The sequence below is a fragment of the Lynx rufus genome, unplaced genomic scaffold, assembly GCF_022079265.1.
Source record: "Lynx rufus isolate CCGP_SWC_20201006 ecotype Redwood Valley unplaced genomic scaffold, mLynRuf1.p SCAF_6, whole genome shotgun sequence".
NCBI lineage: Eukaryota > Metazoa > Chordata > Mammalia > Carnivora > Felidae > Lynx > Lynx rufus.
The window spans coordinates 38,440,420-38,452,800 of NW_025814878.1; the positions used below are offsets into that span (position 1 = coordinate 38,440,420).

The following is a 12,381-nucleotide window of genomic DNA, read 5'->3' on the forward strand; positions in this document are numbered from 1 at the left end:
CTCGTGACTGTTCATTAGTCCCCTGATGTCTGTAGCAAGAGATTCTCTGCTGTCCTGTATGCTGTTTTCCAGCCCAGCGATTAATTTTATGACTATTATTCTAAATTCACTTTCTGTTATATTATTTAAATCCTTTTTGATCAGCTCATTAGCTGTTGTTATTTCCTGGAGATTCTTCTGGGGGGAATTCTTCCGCTTGGTCATTTTGGATAGTCCCTGGTGTGGTGAGGGCCTGCAGGGCACTTCCCCTGTGCTGTGGTGTATAACTGGAGTTGGTGGGCGGGGCCGCAGTCCGACCTGATGTCTGCCCCCAGCCCACCGCTGGGGCCACAGTCAGACTGGTGTGTGCCTTCTCTTCCCCTCTCCTAGGGGCGGGATTCACTGTGGGGTGGCGTGGCCCGTCTGGGCTACTTGCACACTGCCAGGCTTGTGATGCTGGGGATCTGGCGTATTAGCTGGGGTGGGAAGGCAAGGTGCACGGCGGCAGGGGGGGCAGGCTTAGCTCGCTTCTCCTTAGGTGATCCACTTCAGGAGGGGCCCTGTGGAGCCGGAGGGAGTCAGATCGCTGCCGGAGGTTTGGCTCCGCAGAAGCACAGAGTTGGGTGGTCGCGCGGAGCGAGCAATTTCCCTGGCCGGAGCCGGTTCCCTTTGGGATTTTGGCTGGGGGATGGGCGGGGGAGATGGCGCTGGAGAGCGCCTTTGTTCCCCGCCAAACTGAGCTCTGTCGTCCGGGGGCTCCGCAGCTCACCCTCCCTTTGTCCTCCAGCCTTCCCGCTTTCTGAGCAGAGCTGTTAACTTATGACCTCCCAGACGCTAAGTCGCGCTTGCTGTCGGAACACAGTCCGTCAGGCCCCTCCGCTTTTGCAAGCCGGACTCGGGGGCTCTGCTTGGCCGGCGAGCCGCCCCTCCGCCCCGGCTCCCTCCCGCCAGTCCGTGGAGCGCGCACCGCCTCGCCGCCCTTCCTACCCTCTTCCGTGGGCCTCTCGTCTGCACTTGGGTCCGGTGACTCTGTTCTGCTAATCCTCTGGCGGTTTTCTGGGTTATTTAGGCAGGTGTAGGTGGAATCTAAGTGATCAGCAGGACGCGCGGTGAGCCCAGCGTCCTCCTACGCCGCCATCTTCCTAGTATCCGAAATGATGCATTTTAATATAAATTTGCCTCAATTGAGTTCGTTTATAGAGAAAAAAATAAAGAAGAAAGAGCAAGCTTCAGAGGTGAAGGTAATGAACTCAGGTTTTTTAAACATCCAAAAACTATTTGATTTTAATGGTCATTTAAAAAAAAAAAAGAAAATAATCTTCTATTATCAGCATGGATTGCATTTTATTAACTGTCATTTTTCTTTTTGCTATCTTTATAAAATCCTCCCTACCAAACATAAGTACCAGTAAATCCTGGAAACCAAGGTTGACTAAGAATTTGATGGCAAATTAACACTTCCTATCTTTACAAAAATGATAATAGGTTTGCTTTTTTGCGAGTCCCATTTTAGTACGAGCTTTATGACTTTAGAGTACTTGCTTTTCTATAAGCCCATTTAACTGGGGAAACCAAGAACCAGAAAAGTTAAGTGATGCACCCAGGCGCCTCTTGAAGTCATGATAGAGCCAGTCCTAGGATGCAAGTGCTGGCTGGTCCAGTGCGACCTTCATCCTGCTTGCCCCATTTGAAAGAGCACAGAAGCACCATTTAAGTGTGCTCTTTGTGATCATTTGCCTTTCAGCGCATTGTCCAGCATGTGCTAGTTAAAACTTAACTGTTCTTTAGAATGATTTGTGACATTTTTTCTTCGTTCTTATAACAGCATTAACTTAACAAACTAGTTTCAAATTTTATTACATAGTCACTATTTTAAGGAGAAAGACATTATCTTGGAGAATCTGGATTCCTCCTCCAAGTAACTTGTCTTAATATCTCAGGAGGAGATAACAAATCAAACATTAAGAATTAGAATTGACTCAGGCTCATATATGATTTCATTTAAAGCATGAATATGTTAATTAATGTTTTTACCCAAAACTATTTTGTAATTGTGCCCAAGGGTTGAGACTCCACAATATTTGACATAATTCATTATTTTCCAACAACAGAAACTAGTAGAATAGGATAGAGCACTTCACAAACACTAGAATATCAATGGTTTCTGATTACAGAGCCCAAGGTATATTTATTAATATTGGATTAATTCATTTATTAAATGAACATTTACTGAGTACCAGCTACATTATAGGATACTAGGTGTATGTATACCTCAACAAAGAAAACAGTCCATGCCCTTGTGAAGCTTATGCCTGCTGGGATTGTCAAACAATAAACAATACATTAATTAGGGACGTGATAAATGGTGGGACAGAAATAAACAAGATGATATGATGAACAGTAAATGGAATGGCTAACTTTACATGGTGTTGTTAAGAAAGACCTCCAAAAGGGTCATGAAAGTGGATTCCTAAAGCTAAGCATGAACTAGGCATGCAGAGAGCTAGGGAGCCAGCAAAGGTGGACTAGGGAATCTCAAGACACAGGGTTGCGATTTTCTCTGTTAACTGAGAATACAAATATTCTCCCACCCACTACTCATAGGAATATTGTGGTGATATCAATAAATTTAAACACAAAATGACCTGGGGCACCTGGGTGGCTCAGTTGATTAAGCATCGGACTTCGGCTCAGGTCATGATCTCAGGGTTCATGGGTGTGAGCTCCATGTTGGGCTCTGTGCTGGCAGCTCAGAGCCTGGAGCCTGCTTTGGATTCATCTCTCCCTCTCTGTTTCTCTGCCCCTCTCCTACTCATGCTCGCTCTCTCTCGCTCTCTCTCTCTCTCAAAAATAAACATTTAAAAATCTTAAATAAACACAAAATGACTTAATCTGAGTTGGATATGTATAATAGGCAGTGAGGAGAAATGGAGGTGTTTTTCTCTACTTGTAGAAAGAAAAGAAAGTTACTTGGGGGTACAAGAGAGTCACACAAGAAAGCATTAGAGATCTATATCTTGATTTCTGTAATCAAATGCTACATTATGTGATGCCAGTTGTCAGTGTAGGAGTTCACATAAGGCAAAGATCTTGGTCTGGAGTTGAGATTTAGACTGGGCCTTGAGCAATGGGTGAATTTGGATTGGTCACCAGGAGGTAGAAAAGGGTGTTTCAAGGTGAGAGACTCTACAAATAAGTATACAAAGGTTGCACCACCCCCCCCCCAAAAAAAGGAATTATGCAAAAATATAGAGATGTTAACTAAGCTTATTGTAGTAATCATTTCACAGTGTATGCATGCATCAGATCATCATGGTATATACAATTTTACATGCCAATTGTATCTCAGTAAAGTTGGGAGGAAAATCACTTAAGAAAAAAAAAAAAAGATACTAAAGTGGATGGACCTTGAATGAGTGACCAAGACCGTGAAGACTCAAGCTGGAGCCAGAGTGGTCTTAGAGAGAAGGAAGACAATAAATTGGTCTCATTCATAGAGGTCATTGAAAAGTCAGCAGATCAGTTTTAACCTGATGTTTTAGACAAGAGGGAATCATTATTGTTTCTTGAAGAAGAAAGTCGTATAGTAAAAAGATTCGATAATACAGATACAGACTAATGGAAACAGGAAGGGAAATCCTGGAGAATGGGAGACTTCCTTTTTTTTTTTTTTAATGTTTATTTTTGAGAGAGAGAGAAGGAGAGAGCGCGCTCACTGAGGGGCATAGAGAGAGGGAGACACAGAATCTGAAGCAGGCTCTAGGCTCTGAACTGTTAGCACAGAGCCTGATGCAGGACTCAAACTTACAAACCACAAGATCATGACCTGAGCCAAATTTAGACGCCTAACTGATCATGCCATTTCATTGTACCTGGTGATGAAAATGAGGACTATGCTCATATCACAGAAAGGGAATGAATTGGATATGAGACATTTCGGGGAAATGAACATTGACATTTGATGACTAAAGAGTGATAAATCAATAGTCAAAATGCTTCCTCTCTTGGGACCCACGGGCTGGTTGAACAGTGTCAGTGATGGAACTGGGGAAGTTTGCCTGGAATATTAAGTGATTATTTCATCTTGGACATGTTGTTTCAGAAGACAACAAGATACCCAAATTGGTGATGTGAGTACACAAGTAGAAGTATAGCACTAGAGCTGACATGGAAGGTTGAATTAGAAAATGCAAACAGGTGATGAGAACTGAGGGCTTAGCTCTTGAGAACGAATGCTGATAATAAGAGTATGTGTAATGGGGTCATAGCACACACACACACAACCTGAGGAGAAGGTACCAAAACAGCAGTGGGATAAAAGCCAAGACAAGAAAGAATTTTAAGCATTTCCTTCTAGGGAAAGTTCTTAGGGAAATACCATTATCACTATCACCGTAATGATACAGCTAACCTTTTAATGTGATTGCTGCGTGTCCTAAGATCCTTCAATATAGAAACAGTCATTTCTTTCCACAATCTTTAAAATAGTAAATGCAACTGTGGGCTTTTTTTTTTTTTGAGAGGGGGGGTGAGGCAGAAGAAGAGGGAGACAAAGAATCCTAAGGAGGCTCCATGCTCAGCGTGTAGCCCGAAGCAGGGCTTGATGCAGGGCTTGATCTCAAGACTGTGAGATCATGACAAGAGATGAAATCAAGAGTTGGATGCTTAACTGACTGAATCACCCAGGCACACCAGTAAATACTATTGTTATCCCCACTTTATAGATGTGGAAGCTTAGCATAGAGGGATTAAGCAATTTGTCCAAGAATACCCAATTTGAAGAAGTTGAAACTAATATTCAGGTATAGGCATTGTGTTTTCAAAGCCTGCATCCTTAACCTCCCACGCCATATGGTTATAATATCCACGATAGTATTTTAATTGCATCGTTTGACTTCCATCTTATGTAAGTTTCTTGAAAAAGGAGTTAATTAACTAACAGTTTAAAAAGTGAAACTAGGAAGTCAACAGATGGCTGGGCGGTGATTGGATAATCCCTTTCAGCAGAAAAGAATGTAGAATTCTATAGAGTAAGGCAGAGAAAGAGAAGAATATATCTTTGGGTCTGTTGTTTTTTGTTTTTTGTTTCTTCTCCTCTCCTTCGATATACTGTTAGTGATTGAAATGGGAAATTGTCCACTTTAAAGAGAGTTATAGTAATTTGTGGGGGAAAAAAACCCTCTGTTTTCTAGTGCTTTCTATGTATTACAAATGTCTGTGTCCTCATTTCTATACCAGGAATGTTAGTTTATCTAAACTGATTGTCAACCGAAACTTTACAGTAAAACTCATTACTTCCTTAATTTTCATTACTAAATGAGAGTCTGCAAAAGAGTAGGGTTTTCAAAATAGCATCAACATTGGTATTACTGGAGTATATTCATTCTGGGAGCCCAAGTGTATGCCAGGATTTCTCTGTGGGGGGACTCAGGACTTACAGCAGGAAATTATGGACTGGAACCGTTCCCTCTGGAGATGCTACACAAGACCTCTTTGACAGGGGGTTTAAAGAATGCTTTTCCACTGTCTGGGAGAGGACTTTGTTTTCATTTTTTCCATGCTTTTCAGGGTTTCCCCAGCCTTTCTCACATCTCCGTTGTTTGAGCAAGAGGCAAAGGGAAATAGTTAAGTTCCCATCCCACCATGCTCAGTCCTATACAGTATAGGAAGGAGAAGGGGCGAGGCACCTGCTTGCTGCTTCAACTGTCACAGGGAAAGCTGTAGCATGCCTTCCTTCAGTGAGACTGAATGGATGTCATCTCATTACCCTTCCTAAGGCACAATGTGCTCAAGTGAACTGGCTGCTTAAAAACTTTTGATATTTTCCCATTTTAACAGAATAGAATTCTTAGACTTATGTTTATGACACTCCACAGTTTGGGCCCATGTTGTATACGTCTGACCTTGTTTACCAGTATTCCCTCTTTTTTTGGTTAGGCAAGCTGACCTATTCCATTTCTGCTACAGGTCCCCACTTGCCTGTGTCTGTGTTTATTACACTGACGGCCCCCAGGGATACCGCTTCCACTTCCTGCCTTAATTTCTAGTATTCCTAGTCCCATTACATGCTGAGTACAGCCCTCATCTAAATGCTGTCTTCACCATAGAGCATTACAGAGTGCATCTGAACTCCCAGATGATTTTATCTCCAGTTGTCGTTCTATCTATGTTCTAGATATTTATGTGCATATATCATCTTCCTTATAAATTCTGGGCATAACTTGTACCTAATTTAACTTTGTGTCTTCCATTTCACCTACACTTAACATCAGAGGAAGTTAAAACTGCAAAGAACTGAGAGGACATATAGGTTACTTGTAATAATATGTTTTTAAAACTTCTCCTTTCTCTGTGCTCTGCTGAATCAGTAAAGATGGGACAGGACCAGATCTCCCGATTTTCAGTCCAGGACTTACCCTCCAGCAGCCCTGGTTCTGCCTCTGGTTTGCATGTTGGAATCATCTGATGTCACCTGTGGTGCTTAAAAAAAATTGTGTTCCAGGAACCTCAAACCATAGAATTTAGAATCTTGAGAGTGTGATCCAGACGTCCGTATTATTCAGATCTCCCAACATGATGCTAATGTGCAACCAAGATTAGTAATAAATTCCCCACAGCACAGTGGCCCCTGGACCATTCTTGCTTTACTAGGTAATTCTATTAATTTGAGAAACTTATTTTTTCATATAAAGAAAATTTTAAAGTAGAAAAGTACTAAATGTGAGACGATAATATAACACTTTTTTGTTTTGCTTACAATAGTAGCTTACGTAACTGTTTAACTTTTCAGATATTTCGAAAGAAAGCAGTGGAACTTGGGGTAAAATTGCTACCTGCGTTTCATACTCCCTCTGGAATACCTTGGGCATTGCTGAATATAAAAAGGTAAAATTCTTCATTTTCACAACATATTTTAAGTTGGAATATTCAATTGTGGTTTAACTGGATGGATAATTTCTTGTATGATGTCAGTGACTGATACCACTGGGAGTCTTGGCATCTGTCCTAGTGTTGGAAGCTAGCAGTTTTCCAGGCCTTAGATGGGTCCCTATCATGGGATGGTATGACCCCAACAGAATCATCCAAGCCAAACGTGATTTGAGGTTTTCACTATTCATGGTGATGTTGAATATTGTCTCCCTGTAAATACCAAGAACATCCCATTATCTTTAAAATCATTGTCAAAGCATTTCACTTCCAAAGAATCCAAGTCCTAAGAGCACTTACTTCAATTGGGCTGCTGGCAGAGATACTGCAGAGCCAGAACCTTGGACCAATCAGATCTCCCATGTAAGGAACTGGTGTGACAGGTGGGGAGCACTTGGAGCTGGCCTGCCCACAGTTGTAAGGAGGGAATGGAACTGCTCCACTGACCCAGATCAGCCCAACCTTCTCATCCCATTTGGGTGGAGAATCTTGTTATGCCAAGTCCATGGGAATTTGGCTCCAAGAAAACCTGGGCTAAACAGACTTTCTGGTATTTTCCCAGGGAGTAGTTTGAATTTTTATGATAGTTGAATAGTTTGCCAATAAACAGTCTTATCTTAAGCTGCCTTCTTAACCCCTTCTCCCCCATAAGTAATTAGTTACATACGTACCTCCTTGTGGTGGTGGTGGTGATGATGATGATAGCTATTTTATTATCATAAAATGTCAAGCTTTGTTCTAGGGTCTTTGCGTGTATCACCATATTCAATCCCACAGTGACCCAAAAAGGTCAATACCATTGTTATCTCCATTTTACTAGTGGGACTTGCACCGCAGAGAAATTAAGTAATTTGCCTAACATCATATTGTATATAAATGGTAGAGATAGAATATGTACTTAGACATTTATACACACATCAATACATTAAAAAGTTTTCTTGTTTTTAGAAATGCCAAGAGGATGTGCAGGGTGATTTGGCAGGATTAATGCACATTTATTCTAAATTACTTATTTTAGTGACTTTCTTTCCTGAAATTAATCTTAGTCAGTGAAATTAATTATTTGGTTAATAAATCAGTTAAATGTGACGCTTTGTTTTCATTTGTATGTTATATATTGATACCTGACATCACACTGTACCTGTTTATAATTGTGTGTGTGTGTGTGTGTGTGTGTGTGTGTGTGTGTGTGTGTGTGTTTGAGGCGGGGATGTTATCAGTAAGGCAGGGAGAGGGAGAGTCCACCAAAGTAGGCCATGTTAACTTGAGTTCTCTATTGTATGATGTGATATCTCAGGATCCGCTTTTCCCTTTAGAGGTCTGACAGCTCTCTCTTCCACCTTGAAGGTCATAGCATACACTGCAGGGACTCAAAGCAAGAGTGGGTGTGTGCTTGGCCTGGAGGCAGTATGGTGTTTGTTTGGAGGTCCGTGAGTTTTTTATTTGGCTCATGTAGATCACCTATAATAGGCTTCTATATCTTTGGACTTTGTATTTATAGAAAATACTCTGACCTAGAAATGACTCTGCCACCTGAAATAAGACCTGGTTATGAAAACACTTTGCACATTTAACACTTTTTTTTTCCTACTTACCCTCTGAGAAAAAAAATGATATAAGCATAATAATACACTGAGTTAAGTGGTTATCAGGAGACCTGGTTCCAGGTATTTTACAGCCACTCTGAGCGTCTTTCGAGCAATCATTTCAGCTCCCCAGGATTATTTGTAAACTGGAAGTTAGGCCACTTCAGTAGTTGCTTCGTGCACCTTTTCAGGTTTATAGGCCATTTGGAAATTCTGATGGAACATGGCCCTCTCCTCATAAAATGCACATTCCTGACTACACATATTTTTGCACAATTTCCAAAAGCTAACAGCACCATCGGAGCCCACCTAGAACCTAAGAACCCTAAGTTTAAAATACTGACGTGAATGATCTCTCCAACCTCTACTCTAAGATTCTGCGGAACTAATTTGCATTGTTTCCTGGAAGGTAATTAAATAAGGCCCTGCTGAAACTAGCAGAGAGAGGTGTGCACCTCCATCATTGCCCAAGTTCAGTCAATTATTGTAAGGTGCACGTATCATTCAGTTAGTTCTAGCCTCTCTCAAAATAAGCATAAGAAATTAGATTCTTTTCAAGCATATTTAATTTTACTTAGTGTTTGCTTCCAACAGCCAAGAGGCTTTTTCCTTAGTTAAAACTATCCTTCGTGTATAGTGGAGGTAGTTTTCAGTACACAAAGGAATACTTCTAAAAACTTAAATACTGAGGAATCCTCTATTATCCTCTATTGTCTATACCTCTTGAAAATTCATCAGCTGGGGCATGGAGTTTTTTTTAAAAGCTTATTTTGAATGTATAGTATTTTACATTAGAATTTTTTAAGTTCAAAGATTACAGGAAAATTATATATGTTAAAAACTAATGTGTCATTTTATTGTATTCTCTAATGTTTTCCCGTAAAACTAGAGGAAATTAGGTGACCACTCAAGAGCTGATGGGAACACTTTTAATTTCTTCCTGGGCGATTTGTATGAAATTTTTTATTATACATTTTTTCCATTCTCAATCCCATTTACTAAATAGCACTGACTTGCCCAAATTCACAAAATAAGCCATGGCAGAATTAATAGTGATATCAATCCACTGAAATTCCTCACATCCCTTTGCGTAATCAAGTATACTCATAGAATTCATTCTCCGTCCAGCTGTGAGGCTTGTTTATTACCTTAAAGAATATCCTCTAGGAAAAGAAGCCAGAGTTTCATATTTATCTGTAATAAGTGCCTTTCAGGATGTGTGGTTCATGTCAACCTGTGTATATGTGCTGTTTCCTCTGAGTATCTGTATTTTTACAGTATGTGCCAGAGGATAAGGGACAGCTGGCATGGAGCTTCTTTTCTAGTTTTTTGACGGCTGTCACCAGTAAAATTTTCAAAGGAGAGGGGAAAAATATGTCTGGCAAAAACATATTTTCTTAATTATCTTCTCAGAATAAGGGAGTGTCTGTGGAATGATTCCCACAAGAAAAAAAGTGCTTGAGGGTGCTTTTTAGAATACAGTAGCTACATACTCACTGTTGACTGGCTTTGAAAATTTTGGCAATAATTACGATGGGAGCGGTATAGAATATTCTGTCTGTAATATCATAGTTCTCTTGCTTCTCAATTTTAAAAATAGGGATTCTGCTCTTTGCCAACACCTATATGCTAACAAAAAATGTGAACTTATTGGTGTTATCTATTCACATCCCTCTAGTATTCAGATTATTGCCTGAAGATAATTGGTTTCTTTACCTTTCTGTTGTAAGAAATAAGCATTTATTTTAGTCCCTGCTGTGATAAAGTTTCTGTACTGGGTCCTGGGAAGATTTTCTGTTTCTTTTCACTTTATTTAAAAAGACAACCGACATGATCTTTCCCTCAGGGTATTCACGGCCTGGTTGGTAAAGCAGAATATATTTTTTATATGTTACTATATTATACACTCACTCAAGTAACTGATGAATGTAAACTGGTCTGTGCCAAGGAGAGATAATAAGTACTCACCGAGTTGAATTTAAAGCAAGCAGTAGTTTGAATTGAGGAGGTTTATGCATTTGGAGCCAAAACACCAATAAGCCAAATTGGTTTTCAGCATTTGTGCAAACTGAGAATAGCAGAGAATCTAAATAATTTACTCATGTTCCACATTAGGAATTCTGTCCCAAAAATCTGTTCAGAAAAAATAGTTATATAATTATCTCTTTTGCTACATCTGTAATAATTCTTAATTCAAGAGCTGCTATATTATCTTGTAAGTTAATCGGAATTGTGATTTAATAGCAAGTGGTAATTTGAACAGATACCTGGGTGTCATACACAGGACCTGATTCGACTAACATACCAGCTTCACCAATACAATAGCAGAATGAAGATGTGTGTATTATATAACACCTCTGTTAAAAGGAAAGCATGGCCTTTTTAGTAGATTAGATTTTTGGTAGAACTCAATTTCTCTAATGTGCAAATGTCAAAATTTGATGTCTGATCTTATTACTGTGAACAGGAGGCCCTATGCATTCTTTTTCTCCACCCTACAGAAGAAAAATCACCTCTGTGGTTTGTAAAATAAAGCATTTCACTATTTCCATATTTCTAGGTGTAATTCAAGCCTAGATAAACTTACTAGATTTGGAGTTTTCTCCAGTGTGTTCTTAATTTAAAATAATATAGTTAATGTTCCCATTACTCATTTCTATCACAAGGCCTACAATCTGGGCATTCCTAATAATTATTCTGTCTTTCTTGATAAATGAGTTAGTTTTAGCTATATACTATTTTATCACTTGTTTCTCTTTGTGGATTTTTCCAAACTGACACTTGCCTGGTGGTTATATTAGGTTAGTGGAACTGTCTATAGCGTGTGCTTTTGTGGCGCACATCAAGGGATGTGCTGGGAAGTGACTGATCTCCGTTCCAGCTCTCGTTAGTCAGCAAGGTGATGAATGAGCACAACTCCTTCACCTATTCTTATTTCCTGCTTTGTAAAACCTTATTTACTGACTGCTCTAATTATGCAACACAACAGCATATTGTATCATTAGTTACGTTGCAATTTGTATTATTATTATAATTAAATTGCAAATTGCTTTACTTTAACTGAAATGGGGCCTTAATTAAGAATACTACATAGCTTAAGGTTTTCTAATAGTGAAAGATTATCCTGTGTGAAGCATGTACTATAGTAACAAAAGGCAGTAGCCCCCTTATTGGGTTTTACTTTGGGGTGTAAATGCTTAAGTATTATTGTAGCTGGTTTCAGTAGACACAAACTATGAAAGACCATCTAATTAAGCTAAATATTTTTAAAAATATTTTCCATATATCTCCCTGTGTTTTATTTGAGAGTTGAAATATAAATGTTCATATTATTAAACTTATTAAATTTTAAGATGAAGCAAATACAATCTTAGACTTTAAGTCACAAGAATAATATTTTAAAAATCAAGAAACAAATTTTTTGAACATGAACAGATCAGACTTATTTAATGATTCTCTAATATTCTGATGCAAAATGCTGAAAAAGGTTCTGTAGCAGTGATACAACCTGAGTGTAAAATCAGTGTTGTGTCTTATCTTTATCTTTTATTTATATATTTTGTGGATCTGCTAAAAATTCAAAGTTCAAGCAACCCTAGAAAAGAAGGAAGTTCCACTTTTTCCAAGCATCTTAAGCTAACCTACTCTGTTTTTATTTTTCCTTATTGAATGTTTTAATAATAACTATATTTTAAGGTTTTCATACTGACATGCACAAAGTTATCAATGTCAGACATTAGAATATCAGTACCATAGTTAAAGCTGCTGTTTATGAACATTGTCAATATAGCTCTTGGCCTTGGATAAGTCACTAAACTGAGTTACCTTCTCATAAAGTAAAATAATAATAGTAATTTTACTTATCCTAATGACCTCATAAAGTTTTTTG

The 12,381-nt window shown here is 39.1% G+C and overlaps 1 protein-coding gene across 1 annotated transcript in view; it reads left to right on the plus strand.

The window, feature by feature from the left end:
• The window catches only part of MAN1A1 (mannosidase alpha class 1A member 1), a 170,134-nt gene that overhangs the window by 93,455 nt on the left and 64,298 nt on the right, over positions 1-12,381 (plus strand). Inside the window, exon 5 of the mRNA XM_047102417.1 lies at positions 6,770-6,864. Coding sequence (XP_046958373.1) covers positions 6,770-6,864 — 95 coding nt within the window. The remainder of the gene's footprint in view (positions 1-6,769; positions 6,865-12,381) is intronic.